The sequence below is a fragment of the Perognathus longimembris genome, chromosome 15 (assembly GCF_023159225.1).
Source record: "Perognathus longimembris pacificus isolate PPM17 chromosome 15, ASM2315922v1, whole genome shotgun sequence".
In the NCBI taxonomy this organism is placed as follows: domain Eukaryota; kingdom Metazoa; phylum Chordata; class Mammalia; order Rodentia; family Heteromyidae; genus Perognathus; species Perognathus longimembris.
The window spans coordinates 44,463,059-44,480,225 of NC_063175.1; the positions used below are offsets into that span (position 1 = coordinate 44,463,059).

At 42.0% G+C, this 17,167-nt stretch overlaps 1 protein-coding gene across 2 annotated transcripts in view; it reads right to left on the minus strand.

The window, feature by feature from the left end:
* The window catches only part of Mbd2 (methyl-CpG binding domain protein 2), a 57,148-nt gene extending 40,232 nt beyond the window's left edge, over positions 1-16,916 (minus strand). The window contains exon 1 of one of the 2 annotated variants that reach the window (XM_048363062.1): positions 16,253-16,916. In XM_048363062.1, the coding sequence (XP_048219019.1) occupies positions 16,253-16,791 (539 nt within the window). In that variant the 5' untranslated portion in view covers positions 16,792-16,916. The remainder of the gene's footprint in view (positions 1-16,252) is intronic. The other variant, XM_048363064.1, reaches the window with a different exon arrangement.
* Between the last annotated feature and the right edge of the window lie 251 nt (positions 16,917-17,167).

A 17,167-nucleotide genomic window follows, 5' to 3' on the forward strand; every position in this document is an offset into this window, starting at 1 on the left:
GCTTCTTTTGCTAAGGCTAGCACTCTACCACTTGAGCCACAGTGCGCACTCTACTACTAAGCCACATTCCCAGCCAGGGCAAATATCCTTGAACCTATTTATACAATTATTACATGACAAACTGCTACCTTTGAGAATAATTTACCTATCAATAATTCACTTCACAAAGGGTGAACAAATGCAGCAATGGTACTCACTGGACACTATGTTGAAAATGAACTATAAAACTTGTGGGTAGGGACAGGAGGGAAAAACGAAGGAAGCGGGGAAAGGGTGACATTGTCCAAAAAGAAATGTACTCTTTAGCTGACGTATATAATTGTAACCTCTCAGTACATCATCTTTATAATCGCCATTTTAAAAAAAGAATAATTTACTTCTTGAAAAAAAATTCTGCCACTACTGGAAAATTGTGAAAGCATTATGACACTGAAGATTAAAAATTACTCTTTCCAAAGATGTTTCCCTGTGTTGCATTTAATAAGTTTTTTATAGGAAAAATGTCCTCAATGTCTTATCTAATAAATTTTGAGCCAAATGTGCTAGACTGTTAGCCAGTTTGATGTCATCAGAAGAAAATTCTGAGAATTTCAGAAAAACTTTCTAAAAAGCCAGAATGTCATTTGAAATTTAATATTGCCATCAGATCACAAAGGAGAATTAATTCAAACACAAGTAAAACAGCTGGAGAACCAACAATAAAATGTTCCCCTGGGACAATAAAAAAAAAAACAAACCTGTCAAATCAAAACAAAGGCAAACAGTTGTCTGCCATCACAAACTTTAAGTCAACTGAAGATCTTATCAATGACCTTTTTTCAAATCACGTAACACAAGTATTCTTGAAAAAGAATTCAAGTAACAACCAGAACACACCAGAGGGTTTATACAGAGCAAACCTCAACACCCATTCTAACCTAAACTTACAAATATGCTCAGTAATAGCAAGTTTTTCAGGGTTGGTTTTTTTTTTTAACTATATTGAGATCTAAACTCAAGGCAATGTCTATTCTAGGCATGGGCTCTACCACGTGAACAATGCTTCCAACTTTTTCCACAAGTCTCTAGCATTGTTTTCCCTAAGACAAACCTGTCTATCCCTTAGGCAGTGATTCTTCCCCTTTTTCCTCCAATGTAAGTGGAAACACACAACTTGAGGGATGAAATGAGGTCTAACTTTTTGTGCATACTGGCTTATAATTATGGTTCTCTACTATCTCCCTCTGGGGAGCTGAGATTATAGACGGGAGCATTGGCTCCTGGCCCCCTCGTCATTTCTAATGCTCTCTACAACCTGAATCCTCTCTTTCCATCACAGTCCTTCACGCCTACCTATCCACTTGTACTCCTCTCATCTTTGTTAGTGGCACCATAGCCCTTCTAGCATGTAAACTCCAAGCTAGCTTACCTCACTCCTCAGCCACATGTCAAGTACACAATTTCAGAGACTCCTTAATGCTGACAAAATAATTTCACCTCCTTAGTAATAGCACATCAAAAGCTTTCAATCTGGGCTGGGGATATAGCCTAGTGGCAAGAGTGCCTGCCTCGGATACACGAGGCCCTAGGTTCGATTCCCCAGCACCACATATACAGAAAATGGCCAGAAGCGGCGCTGTGGCTCAAGCGGCAGAGTGCTAGCCTTGAGCAAGAAGAAGCCAGGGACAGTGCTCAGGCCCTGAGTCCAAGGCCCAGGACTGGCCAAAAAAAAAAAAAAAAAGCTTTCAATCTAACACATCTATTTATTTATTTTTTTTTTTTTTTTTTTTGGCCAGTCCTGGGCCTTGGACTCAGGGCCTGAGCACTGTCCCTGGCTTCTTCTTGCTCAAGGCTAGCACTCTGCCGCTTGAGTCACAGCGCCGCTTCTGGCCATTTTCTGTATATGTGGTGCTGGGAAATCGAACCCAGGGCTTCATGTATATGAAGCAGGCACTCTTGCCACTAGGCCATATCCCCAGCCCCTAACACATCTATTTTGCAGACGCTTTTCCCAACAGCTTTGATATTGCATTCCCAAACCAAGTACACATGCATTCACCTTTGACTCTTTCAGACATGTGCTTCCAGATGGAAGAATAAACACAAGCTATTAATATCCTGCCTTATCAGGAGAACTAAACCATCACCTCCTCTAGGAAGCCTGCTGTTTTTCGGCAGTCCATATTTTAAAAAGAAAAGAAAATGCTACTACTCTCTGTAATTGTTTCATAGCAACTCCTATACATTTCTTTAATGATTCCACTATTAAAAAAAACTTCAAATATCATATACAGGCAACTACTCAACAAGGTAAGCAAAGAGCCTTATCAGAGGCCAAACACAGTCCAATGTCAGTCACTGCAGGAAATTCCATGAGACTCTTATCTGCAATTAACCACCAAAAAGCTGTAAGTATAACTGTGGCTCAAGTGGTAGAGCACTGTCCTTGAGCACAAAAGCTGAGGGACATCACCCAGGCTCAGAGTTCAAGCCCCAGGACCAGGACAAAAACAAGCCTATCAACAAAAATCAAGAATGTGGTTTTCACTTACACACACTTAGGAAAGATAAATCCTATGCTTAAAAGTTATATTGTGTGAAATTTTAAAACCTGAACTGGGAAGTATTTCAACTTCTCACATAGATTTGATCATTTAGTAATACTTCATTTTGTGTATAGTCTTACTAAATGATCAAGTCTATGTGAAAAGTTGATAAGAACTATCTTGGATCACTTATATAATTGTAATTAATTCTAAATAAGCTGGATAGTCATAGAACTTCTAATCAGATACTTACATTGTCATTACAGAAAAGCTAAGGAGTTATTTGATATGCCTCAAAAATGAGAAATAAAAACAAATCTCTCCACAAATTAAAATGACAATTCTAAACAAATTTCCTTCAAAAGATCTCTTCAGCACAATGAGTGAGCCCAATAATGGACCTTATTTCAACTAATTTTCCATAAGATGAAAATATTCAGGCAGCCACTTTTACCAAAATAAGTACCAGTTCTTAGTGTGTTGCTTAGACCCTAAGTCATTTTTGAGAGAATCAATTGAAAAAATCCACAAATTCGATCTGCAATAAGTAGTTCCTAAACATAACAACTGAAATGTCATTTGAAACCCTCCTGGAGGACATTCCTCCCTAGAGCAAAACACAGAGGAAGCAATCCACTTCACACACCATTCCCTAAATACCTCCAAAATCAATAACATGACTGTGTAAGTTTAGCAGTTTAGCATGGCACAAAATTATTCTGGTCTTTGTGGATTTTTAAGAACAAATGTGTGGTATTACTTAACAAGAAGGAAAAAGCTGGGTGTGATGGCTCACCCCTGTAATCTTAGCTACACAGGAGGCTGAGATCTGAGGACTGCAGTTCAAAGCCAGTCCAGGAAGAAATATCCATGAGACTCGAACTGACCACCAAAACAGGGGGAGTGGAGCTGTGGCTCAAAGTGGCAAAGCCTTAAGCAAAACAGCTCAGGGGCAGTGGCCAGACCCTGAGTTCAAGACCCACAATCACAAAGAAAGGGGAGGGGAGGGGAGGGGAGGGGAGGGGAGGGGAGGGGAGGGGAAGGGAGGGGGAAAGAAAGAGAAAGAGAGAGGGAGAGAGGGTAAGAAAAGGGAAAGGGGAAACAGATGTAGAAGGGGAAGGGGAAGGGAAAGGAAAGGCAAAAGAAAGTCTCAATATCCCACCAATAAACTATATTGGCAAACAAGGAAACAAAGGCAGAAGTTAAACTGTAAATAATAACGATTAGTATATCCAAAAGGAACCTGGAATATCAAGCTCTAATTCATTCTGAATCTCCGGCGCCTGCCATTTTAAAGCTGAACTTGTATGAAGCATCTGACAGATACTTCTCACGCAGACTGCTGCCTTCCAAAGCAGCTAGACAAGCCATTGTCTTTACTTTATTATAATTTAAACATCCCACTTGGAGGAAAAGTCAACCTAGATTCATGCCCCGAGTGATTTTGAGACCAGGGACCCTGGGGTCAGGGCAACCCCATTAGAGTGCTTGCCTGGCAAGTGAGGGCCCTGAGTTCCAGAACAACCAAAACAAAACCAAAAAAACACAATGTAGTGACCTTTCTGGGCAGGAGATGAGGTAAGCTAAGGAAGTACAAAGCCCAAGGGAAGCAGTAAATGTACTCATGAGATACAGGTCATCTGCACAGTGGCAAACTAACTCTCCAAGTAGAGAGCTGAGGATATAAGCTCTAGCCTTTTCCAAAAACACCTCCTCTCAGATACACCAGGATTTAAAATGTGATTAAGCTTTTACTCTAGTAACTTAATGGAAATATTTTGTTTGGGTTTTTTTTAACCCTGTTAGATTGTTGAAGAGTATTAGTCATTTTCAGTTTTCTCTGACCAAAGTGATGACTTTTAATGCCAGCAATGAAATACTATTTCACTTTCTACCACACAAAAAATTCCCAATCAACTGCCCCAACAGAGTGCTCCTGAATGAACTTGTGATCACACCTTTAATCTCCTACCCACTGTTTAAACACCTTGAAAAGACCTAGTGTGTTTTTCCAGGTCATAAAGAACACAGAATCACCTGAACTTCGCTTCCTTTCATTTTGATTAAACTATGCAAAGCAATTCTTAATCCTGATTTCATCCTAGAGATTTTTTAAGCATAAGTTTTCAAAAAGAAATTAAATCTAAAAGTCATTGATCAAATGCATTCATTGTATTCATAAACTGCTTTGTTAAATGGCAACTCAGTTTAAATAAAAATGCAAAAATAAAAATGAAATAAGTAAAAAGTAACAGAAATACCAGAATACTTAATTAAACTAGTCACCTTAATTTAGTGGTGTTTACATTTCTCTCACACTATGAACCCACCTATAGTTGTCACTGCCTGAGGAAGATATGTCCATCACACTTCCAATCTTTACAAGACCTGCTGCAAGCCAGTGAAACTACACCCTGGATCTAACCATAAGACAACACAACATATCATATTTTCATGTTATTTTTATAACCTAGGTCATCATGCTAATGTTTAAATTGTTATGAAGAGAAAACAGAAATATATCTTCAAGCCAGTTACTAAGATAAAGTAGAATAAGATGAAGTTGTCTGTGACAAGAAAGATCACAAATGGCTATGGCTACCTACACCGCCAATGAGCAAGGCCAGAGGTACTTCACACTCCCCATCAGTATCAGGAAGTACTTAGGGGAAGTAATAAAGTCCTCATCTTTAAAAATTCTGTAAGCTACAGCACTAGAAAAGTTCAGCAATGAAGGAAACACCAGTGTTCTATTTTCTAACTCTCCTGGCAAGCAAATTTGTAATATTAAAAAGGAAAATTCCAGCTGGGTGCCAGTGGCTACGGCCTGTATTCCTAGCTACTTAGGAGTCTGAGATATGAGGCTGTCAGTACAGGCCTTGAGCAAAAGAACTAAAGGATAGCACCTAGATCAAAGTTCAAGCTCCAGGACTGGCAGGCACACATACACACGCACACACGCACATGCACATGGGCACACATACACTTTTTTAAATGAGTGTTTATTCAGCTACTCAGTGCATGTGTGTCTGACTTAGTACAAGGCATGATGCTGGGCAGGGTGGGGGACACAGGGTAGATACTGCAACAGGAGTAGGGAACCATTTCCTGCCAATGACAATTTTATATATTTATAACATCATTTGTAAGCCATACAAAACTATCAGTACAGGCAGACAGGCCTCCCTCCAGAAGCTAAGGAGAAGCATGCATGTCTGTCCCATGACATAACAAATGATTTTACAGGCTACACATTCCCACCACTGCAGGGCAGTGAAGCCCATCTACAGCCAGCATTAATCAGAAATTTCAGATAGATAAACAAATTAACTTTCTGTTTCATTCAGCAAGACTTCATAAAAAATCTTCCAAGGCCAAGTGTGGTGACGCATAGACTGTAATCCTAGCTACTAGACAGGCAGAGGTAGGAAAATTGGCAAAGGAAAAAAGCTTACTTGAAAAATAAAAGGCTAGAAGCAAGGCTCAAATGGAGGCCGTGAACGGGGGGAGGGGGGCGGGGGGGCGCGGGGATATGAACTTCCACCTAACAGATACCAGGCTGGGTATGGAAGATTCAAAAATAAATCCAGCTGGGTACCAGTGGCTCATGCCTATAATCCTAGCTACTCAGGAGGCTGAGATCTGAGGGTCAAGGTTCAAAGCCAGCAGGGGCTGAAAAGTCCCCATGAGACTCTTATCTACAATTAACCACTCAAAAACTGGAAGTGGGGGCTGGGGATATGGCCTAGTGGCAAGAGTGCCTGCCTCGGATACACGAGGCCCTAGGTTCGATTCCCCAGCACCACATATACAGAAAACCGCCAGAAGCGGTGCTGTGGCTCAAGCAGCAGAGTGCTAGCCTTGAGCGAGAAGAAGCCAGGGACAGTGCTCAGGCCCTGAGTCCAAGGCCCAGGACTGGCAAAAAAAAAAAAAAAAAAAAAAACTGGAAGTGGCACTGTGGCTCAAGTGGTAGAGAGCCTTAAGCACAAGGAGGCTCATCAACAGCAGGCCCTGAGTTCAAGCCCCACAACTGACCAAAAAAAAGGGGGAAAAAATCCAGCTGGGCTGGGATTATGAGCCAGCATTCCCCTAGCAGGCCTGGTGCTCTGAGTATAACCCCTACCACCAACACCAAAAACTCAAGCTGAATCAGCCCCTGACCTTGAAAAGCTCTGAATCTGCTAAACAAATACCTGCCAAACATTAAAGCAAATATGAGAAGAGTTAATAGAAATATATTTAAAATCCCTAAATAATAGCTTGTTTCTCCTGTAGGCCTCTGGAGAAAGTTTGTTTTTAGTTTTTTTTCTTAAAGATGTGTAAGCTTGTTAAAGATGTTGGGTGCAGTGTCTCATGCCTATAATCCTAGCTATTCAGAGGCTAAGATCTGAGGGTAGTAGTTCAAAGCCAGCCAGGGCAGGAAGTCCCTGAGACTCTTTTTTTTTTTTTTCATTTCTTTATTGTCAAGGTGATGTACAGTGGGGTTACAGTTTCATACGTAAGGCAGTGAGTACATTTCTTATCCAACTTGTTATCTCTACCCTCATTTTCCTCTACCTCCCCATTTCCCTCTCCCCACCCCCAATGAGTTGTAGAGTTGGCTTATACCATATAGTTTTATAAGTATTGCTGTTGCATTGGTTTGTCTCTTTATCTGTTGTCTCTCGCTTTTGGTATTCCTTTTCCCTTCCCTAGTTCCAATACATGTATATACAATATCCAGGGTACTAAAACCAGTTACAGTAGTATCGGGTAAAACCACAGGAAAGAAATACAAAAAAGGGCATAATTTCACAAAGTATGTTGAAAATAACAACAATGATATACCACTTGTTTCCATAACTTGGAGTTCATTTACCACCATTCCCAAACCAATGAGGTTCAATTGGTATTATACTGAGAAAGAAGACAGTAAGACCCTAACATCCATAGGTATCCCTTTAATTTTATTCTATTTCATGCCTTTGGGGAATTTTACTTTTTAAAAGTTGCAGGGAAATTCAATAGAAGTTCATTATACAACTTTTTCATTTTTTTAGTGGAAATATCTAAAAGCAATTAAAGAGTGCTTTAAATTTCAAAAGGAGCAGAGAGCTCATGAAATAAACATTGATTTATTTCACCAGGTGCTGGTGGCTCACACCTATAATCCTAGCTACTCAGGAGGCTGAGATCTGAGGATCACAGTTCAAAGTCAGACCAGGGAAGGAAAGTCCATGAGATCCTTATCGCTAATTAATCACCAGAAAACCAGAAGTGGTGCTGTGGATCAAAGTGGTAGAGCACTAGCCTTGAGCATGAGAGCTCAGGGACAGTGTACCCAGGCCCTGAGTTCAAGCCCTAAAACCAACCAAAAAAAAAAAAAAAAGGTGGTTTCTAATTAATCATGCAAGTCTTGAGACAATCTCAAACATGAGTAAAAAAGTTACTTCTCATTAGGTACTCATTAGGTATGTGAATTTTCCATAAGTCACATTATCAAATTTATGTAAGAATAAAGTATCAGGTCCTTTACAAATTATCTGCTTGTATCCTAATAATCAAAACTAAGTTATAAAAAAATGTATATCACAGTATAGAGATTCCTCAGAAGGCTAAACACAGAGTCCCCTACAACCCGGCAGCCCCACTCTTGGGCATCAACCCAAAAGATTACAAACAAGAATACACTAAAGCCACCAGGACAACAATAATCATCGCAGCACAATTTGTCATTGCTAAAATATGGAACCAACCCAGATGCTCCTTAGTAGATGAATGCATCAGGAAAATGTGGTACATATGCACAATGAAATTTTATGCCTCTATCAGAAAGAATGACATTGCCCCATTTGTAAGGAAATGGAAGAACTTGGAAAATATTATACTAAGTGAAGTGAGCCAGACCCAAAGAAACATGGACTCTATGGTCTCCCTCATAGGGAATAATTGGCACAGGTTTAGGCTAGTCACAGCAGAGGATCACAAGAGCCCAATAGCTAAGCCCTTTTGAACACATAAGATGATGCTAAGTGAAATGAACTCCATGTTATAGAAATGAGTGTTTTATCACTGTTGTAATTAATTTCAACATGCCATGTGAAACTATAGCTTTTTTTTTATGATCCTCTTGAATCCCTTCCTGTGGTTGTCCCCGTTCTATCACTATATCTCATCTGAGTACCCTGGACACTGTTTATACTGGTATTAGAACTAGGGAAGGGAAAGGGAATATCAAAATCGAGAGACAAAGGATAAAAAAAACAACTCCAAAAGCAATACTTGCAAAACCATTTGATGTAAACCAACTGAACAACTCATGTGGGGGGAGAGGGAAAAGGGAAGGGGGGAAATGAGGGAGGAGGAAACAAATTGTACAAGAAATGTACCCACTGCCTTACATATGAAACTGTAACCCCTCTGTACATCACTCTGACAATAAATAAGCAATTATTCTGAAAAAAGGTGTATCACAATGAAACAAAAAACATAAAATTTCAGTTCATCATTTTTAGCATGCACATTAATCTGCTCCTTTGAGCTATGCACCTGCTCTAACCCTGATGGTGTAGGTGTTGGACTTTCTGCATGTCAGGTTATAAAAATCAGATGTAAGACAGATGGCAATGTTGCACCTTAACAATTCCTCTAGTATACCACAAAGAGATGTGATGATACAGCTGAGAAAGAAGTATGACAGAACAGTTTCCGCACCTTTATATCTTTCATCTCTGGATACAGGCTTTATTCAAATAATACCAGGGAAAAAGACAAAACTCAAGCCAACCTTTGTCTTTCGTTTCTCCAGTTAAAGAGCATTAGAAAGAATAAATAAATAAAGATCTTTTGGGTACATTTCAAATTCACCTCAACTCTCAAAGAAACAAATATCCTCAGCAACCATACAAAACTATCTCATAAGCTACACTTAGCCTCCAGGTTATAACTTGACTTTCAAATTTAAGTGAAAGCCTTTAACATAAAGACTGTAGCTTGCCCTTTAGAGAATATGGTGACTATCTAAATGTCTGGTAAGTGACAGTGTTAACCCTTAGAATGCACATAAATATGAAAATATGTATTTCTAAACAAATCGATCACTTCTATTATCCAGAAAAATATTGTTTTAATTACAATAATTTACCACAATTCTTCCCGTTTTTCTTTCCCTCCAGTATGACATAAACCTGGAAAAATCATCCTTTGGTACAATGGCTTTACTACCAAATATGATTTAAATTTTACCTTTTAACAGCTTTGTAATATGAATATAATAGTAAACAATTATTTTGGCGACACAGCAGCTTAATAAAGTGTATTAAGCATGAGGTGAGATACGTGAGAATTCAACCACAGGTCTGCGTGTCAGGCAGGTAAGGCAGTCACTGCTCCAGGACTGACTGTATACTTACCAACTGTACAATCCCTAACACATTACTTAACTTCCCTACACGTACATCCCATCTGTAAAATGGAGGCACCTGTCCTAGGCACAGGTGCCTAGGACAGATATAAATTAACATAAAATAACACATAGAATTAATGCCCACATTATGCCTATATTAATCCCATGCCATATAGTGAATGAAATTCCAATGCTGACTTCTTACTTATGCCCATGCACAATGAACATCCTACATTGCACTTGCACTGTATCTCCAATATCCAAAAGCCCAGAAAAAGACTTTCTGTCCTTGTATGAGACAAACAATGTACACCAGTGGCTCACGCCTGTAATCTGAAGATCACAGTTCAAAGCCAGCCCAAGCAGGAAAGTCCTGTGCAACTCTTATCACTAATTACACACACACACACACACACACACACACACACACACACACACACAAAAGCCAAAAAGTAGAGCTGTGGCTCAAATGGTACAGTCCTAGCCTTGAGGAAAACAAAATAACAACAACAAAAAAAAAAAACACAAACAGTGCCAAAACCCTGAGGTTCAAGCCCCATGACCAACCAAAAGAAATAAAAATAAAAAATGTTTAGGTGTAATAAAATATCCCAATCAATTTTATTCTAGCACACCTCAATATAAATAAAGAAAAATTAAGTCACTTAAGACTTACTTTACAAAACGGAAAATGTAACATCAATAGGAAAATACTCACTGAGCAATTGTGTGTCCAGCATTGTGGTTAAGGGGAAGAAAAAATTTATTTGAGAAAGCTATCTTCAAGAATGAACGTAAGCTCAGTGCCAGTGGCTCACACTTGTAATCCTAGCTACTCAGGAGGCTAAGATCTGAGGATCAAGGTTCTAAGCCAGCAGAGGCAAGAAAATAAGAGTCAGTCCAATTACTGCCAAAAAAAAAAAAAAAAAAAAGCAAAAGCCAGAATGGTAGAAATCTAGCCTTGAATGCAAAAAAATCTCAGGGACAGTGCCCAGGCCTTGAGTTCAAGCCCTAGTACCTGCCAAAAAAAAAAAAAAAAAAAGGGTCCTTTATCTGAAATGCTAGAGCAGAAGTGTTTGTGATTTTAGATTTTCACAGATTTTGGAATATTTGCAAATTACACAATGAAGTATTCTGGCGATAGAACATGCATATTATGCATCATATTCCATGTATCTTATACACATATCGTGAAGGTAATTTTACACAATAGAAATGATATAACTTTGTTTTGACTATGACCTGTTATATGAGATTACATGTGAAATTTTCCACTTGTATCTTATCAACACTCAAGAATTTTCCAGATTTTGGAGCATTCTGAACTTCAGATTTCTGAATCAGAGATGCTCGATCTATAATGTGGGAAAGCACTTCTTACTTAAAAGTCAAGGTGACTTTAACTTATATATGTCAGAGCTTTAACAATGGTCACATCATCTATTCAGGCCACTTTTTTCCAAATACTACCTGGAGACATTTTGTTTTGGTCTTTGAGGCAAAATTGTGGGGAGGGAAGGGTCAGAATTGAACTGTGATATCTTCAGTTATTCAGATTTCAAAAGCCTTTATTCAGAATCCAAAAATATTGGCTCAAAATTCTAAAGCACCATAATAACAAATTATATATAATATATATTCACACATATACACATATATACACCTGTTTGTAAGTTCAACCCATAAAACAAGAATTAGCTACTGAATTCAGTTTTTTCTTAGTTCTTCAATATGTCTAAAACTCCAAGAAATCTAGATATTTTTCTTAGTGCTGTGGAAGTGAGTCCCTGTAGCACATACAGAAAGGTACAGGGGATAGTTGCACTCATCTAAAGGATGAAGAAGCACCATAGAGAATTTAAATAACCTGTTTAAGCCTCTACCAAGTCCAGGTTTCCTCGGCCTCAGAGCTCTGATGTCTTCCCTATCGACTTCCCACTTTTATTAATATCACTCAATCACGTTTGAGTCCTCCTCTTTCAAGATCAAGAAATCTTTTTAGTGCCTCTTCATATGCTTGCTCCAAGCAATTATTTTCATGCTCTGGTCCCACTCTTATTTTTCAGAGAAGCAATCTGACACAAATGCATCATAGTTTTGTTAAAAGTCAAAAATGGTTTCCTATTACATTTCCAATACTCAACCAGATAATATTCTGCCATAATTCCCAGGTTATTTCACCCCAGTTGGGAACAAGTCAGAACCTACACATTTAAACTTGATTTAAAAAAAAAAAAAAAAAAAGAGGAGGAGGAGGAGGAGAAAGTTACTAAAGGCTCCTATAAAGAGGAGAAAAATACTTTAAAAACACCAACCACCAAGTACAGGAAACCAAGAACTGGGAATGACAAGCGTATAAAACTACTATTCAAACACTGTGTTCAAACAGTGGCACCAAACTTTTTCAGAAACTATACCACTGGACCCAACAATTTAACAAACCACACCCTTTTGAAAAACACACTTCAGACGATAATATGAACTGCCACGGCACTATCAGTAATCCTGACAGAAGGCATAATTACATTGTTTAACTGGCAACCAGAGACACATCTTCCTATTAGAACTTGGCAGCATCTGGAAAAAGGCGTAAAAAATATTCTACCAAAATGTGAGGCTTTCTCTTTAATTTCCTTTCAATCAATACGTGTCAGCCATGCCCTTCATTAATAGCCCCAGTCAGTTTAATCTCCCCAGGGGCAGGCTAATTCAGGGGTTAACATTATTAGAGTCTTTGTGAGCCACTGGCTGCAGGTGTTCACATTATCAACAGGGGAGTTCACTCTTAACCCATCTGTTAACAGACACGGCAGAGGCTTTGTGAGTTGCCCACTTTTTATAAGGGCAAGGTGTACATGGGGAAGCATGTGAAGCAGTGTGGGCTGAAAATAACTTCTCCCCCTTTACAACCAGTACATGAGCCCACCATTCTTCACTGCAAGCTACAGTCACAAGTAACAACTTATTTCAAGAGTCACAGTACTGCAAGTATCAGGAATGCCTACAAAACCTAACAGTGGAGGTAGTCAATAAGCTGCCGAAAATATTCCCTGTAGCTCTGAACTCAACACATATGGCACAAATCTGTTCAAGGTAGTATTTCCATTTTGCTCAAACAAGTAAAAGGCCAATCGTGCTCCAGAAACTCACAAAAAGATTCTCGGTTTAAAACACTAGGAATACATTTTCTATAAGATGAATGTTAGAAATTTTGTTTTAAGTTGATCACATCAGATTTCGTTACAATAATGTATTTATCGAGTTCATACAAAAATTTAACATAAGAAGTTACAAAACATTTGAGGGTATTTGGCCACAAAACTAAATGAGCAGCACAGCAATCTTTCTCCCCCTGTGGTGCTGGGGAATGAACCCAGGCAAGAGCTTTACCACTCAACTAGCCCAAAGTTCAAGATTTTTTTTTCAGAGTCTCTCTCTAGGTGGCCCAGGGTGCCCTCAAACCCAGGACTCAAGTGATTTTCTACCTCAGCTTCTTGAGGAGCTAGGATTAGACTTTTGAACTGCTGTTCTTTTGGTGTTGTTTTATTATTGTTCAGACTCATTGGGGTTTTTTTTTGTTTGGTTTGGTTTTTGTGATAGACCTATATATATAGCCCAGGTCAGCCTCAAATTCATAATCATCATTCCTCTACCTCAGGGCTAATCAGCCTATAACCACCAAACCTTACTAGATTTCACTCTTGGTTTGTTTCTTTCTTTTTCTGGTCGGTTGTGGGGCTTGAGTACTACCCCTGAGCTTTTATGCTCAAGGCTAGCACTCTACCACTTTGAGCAAAGGCACCACTTCTGGTTTTCTGATGGCTAATTGGAGATAAGAGTCTCATAGACTTTCTTTCCTGCCCTGGCTGGTTTCAAACAGTGATCTTCAGATCTCAGCCTTCTGAGGAGCTAGGATTATGAGCCACCAGTGCCTGACAAACTTCACTTTTTTAAAATAACTTTTCCAGCTTTTTCCCAGATACAAGAAAAAAATCTGAAATAATCAAAAGCTAGTTCAAACAAATCATCCCCAACCATGTCAAACACACCCCAAGAGAACTGTCACAAGGCATGAAATTCAAAGTTTGAGATGTTCAATTGAGCTTGGCACTGGTGGCTAACACCTTTAACACTGCTACTAAGGAAGCTGAGATCTGAGAATAAAGGTTCAAAGCCAGACAGAGCAGGAAAGTCTGTTAGCCACCAGAAAACCAGAAGTGGAGCTGTGACTCAAAGTGGTAGAGCACTAGCACTGAGCAAAAGAGCTCAGGGACAGCACCCAGGCCCTGAGTTCAAGACCCAGGACAGACAAGGGGTGGGGGGGGGAGGAAGGTGTTCAACTAGGAATAGATCCATTACTCAAAGAATTCAACCCCTCAGAATTTTTCGTCAAATGTAACCGTGTATGAGGCAGCAGCACACACACAGTTCCCAGAAGGTTTGGAGGCTGCCTACTTAGAAAATAGAACATGCTGTAAATGAAATACCAAAAATGAACAATTGTGAAACAAATGAACTTGGAATACCCTTTTTTCAAAATCACAGCAACTTTCATTCATTAAACCATTCCCTAACAGTAAATCAAATATGTAACGACTAGGAAATGCAAAGCCAGACAATCACACACCTCTACATTTTTTTTAAAAAAGTCTCCCATTTACTATTTGGGCTTTCTGAAGTCAAGTGAAATGTTGTAATGAAACACCACTTTAATTCCTTTTTTTCTCCCCCCCCCCTCCATGCAACACTATTTTCATTTCTTTTTATTTTTTTTTCTTGAGAGGTGAAACAAATTGACACTACTCATCCATATATGTGAGAGACCATCAAGAATGTGTTCAGGAACCCCAGGGCTGGTGGCTCACACCTATAATCCTAGCTAGTCAGGAGGCTCAGATCTGAGGATCCGGGGATAAAGCCTGCCCGGCAGGAAAGTCCAGGTGACTAATCTCCAATGAACCTCCAAAAAACCGGAAGTGGAGCTATGGCTCAAAGTGGTAGAGCGCTAACCTTGAGCAGAAAAGCTCACCGATAGTGCCCAAGGCTCTGAATTTTCGGTGGTAGATAGCATATCCACAATGTGCAAGGCCCTAGGCTTGATTCCCAGCACCATAGACAAGGGGAAAGCCATAATCATATTTACATGCTGTAGCAGCAGTAGTCACATTCTTGAGTGTAGTGTATGTCTGTTTATACAACATTGTGTGTAGACCGCTTTATTTTTTTTTAACATTTTACACCTAAGAGTATTCGCAACTCATAAAAGTTATAATATATATGTATACATATTTCCTCAGGAGGATGAAAGAAATGGCGGCTCCTACATTCAAATACAGCCCCTGAAAAAAATGGTTCAGTCCCTAAACAGGCCCCTCCAAACCACTGAATATGTTTATACTCTCTTCTATAAATAGAATGACGTACAATAAAATTTAGCAAATTTGTTCATAAGTCTCTAATATGATCCACAGATCACTTCCTGTACATGATACAAATTAAGGTCATGGGCAGTATGACCACAGGATTGCAAGGTTACATTCAGGTGAAACTTTTAACCCTTGGAACATCTGAGGCCAGAAAATTCGTTACTGCAGAGACCGCCCTGTATCTTACAGCAGAGCTTGCCAGCAACTCTGACATCTACCCACCAGACGCCGGGCCGCACCCCCACTTCCCAGGTGCGAGAACCCAAACCGTCTCCAGACGTTGCCAGATGATCCCTAGGGGGCAAACGTTGATCTAGAAGTCTTAACAACTTAATACGGTGTTTCCGTTGTCAAAGGGGACTATGTTCCAGCATACAAAGGAGTTGCGAAAAAATAGAAGAAGAAGAAAAAAACAACAACAACAGAAAAACTTGAAGCATCCCGAATGGGCTACTTCATAGGAAACTTTTTCCTGGCTCCTACAAAGTAATTGAAACTCGGTTCGTGTAGATAGCTAATGCCTCCACATGTGCATGATTAAACACCCTTGGGATGATGAATCTGGGACAGGCTGGGACAGGAGCCAAGGATGACTGGCTTTTATTGTTTCGATGAATTACACCTTGTTTTAACCCTTCGGTGGCCCAGCCGAGCATCGCTCCCAGTAACCCTTTGCTTGCATTGCACGGCTTGCACCCCCACCCCAGCCGGGCCCTCACCTGCCGGTTGCTGAGCCTGTCACCGACGTGAGGTGAAATCTCACCCCGGGGTGGGGGGTGGGGTGGGAAGGGTGGGATTCTGGCTCCCACCCCATCGGGCCCAGGACCCCTACTCTCACCGAACCACCCCACCCCGGGCCAGCCCGCGACCCCTGACCCCGACCTGACCCCGCCCGCCCCCCCCCCACCCGGGGATACCTGAAGTAGTAGACATCGCTCTTGCCAGCGCTGAGTCCAGATTTTCGGATCACTTCCTCCTTCTTCCATCCGGGGGGAAGGGCCGGGCAGTCCATCCTCTTCCCGCTCTCCGTGGCCCGGGGTCCCCTGGGCCCCAGCCCCGCGCTCCCCGACGGGAAAGGGACCGGCTCCCGCCGGGGGGCGCCGCCGCCACCGCCGCAGCCGCCGCCGCCGCCGCCGTCGCCGCCAAGGCCGCCGCCGCCGCTCGGGGGACGGCCGCGGCCCCGGCCCCGGCCCCGGCCCCGTCCCCGGCCACGGCCCCGGCCCCGGCCACGGCCACAGACGCCGCCGCCCCGGCCCGCCTGCTTCCACCGCCCCCGGCCACGGCCGCCGCCCCGAGCGACTTCCCTGCGCACGCCGCTCACCGGGGACGGGGCGAGCGCGCTGCCCTGGCCCCCCTGCTCTATGGCGGAGTCGCCGCCGGCGCCGCTGCCGCCCGCCGCACTCTCCCCCTCCTCCTGCTCCGGGCAGCAGCGGCCTCCCCCCGGGTGCGCGCGCATCCAGCCCCCTCCCCAGCCGGCGCTGCGCTTCTTCCGTAACCGAGCCCTTGGAATCCCGGAGACCCGCCCCGCCCGCAGCGCGGCGCGCGGGGGACGCGCGCAAGCATCATAGAGCGGGCGCGCACAGAGCGGCCCTCCCGCCCGGGGCGTGGCCCCGGACTCCGCCTCTTAGGTCCTCCAAGCGCTCAGGGTGGCCATCTTGTCTCCGCCCCGTCGGGGCCACGCCCATCGCGGCTAGCCCCGCCTCCAGGACCCCCTAGCCCCGCCTCTTGGCGCGCCCTTCCGGGTCCTGAGCCCACTGGGCGGGCTCAGAGCTGGGAAGGCCGGAGTCTGGGGGAGGCCCTGTCGGGAGTGCTTGCGGTTACTTTGTTTCAAA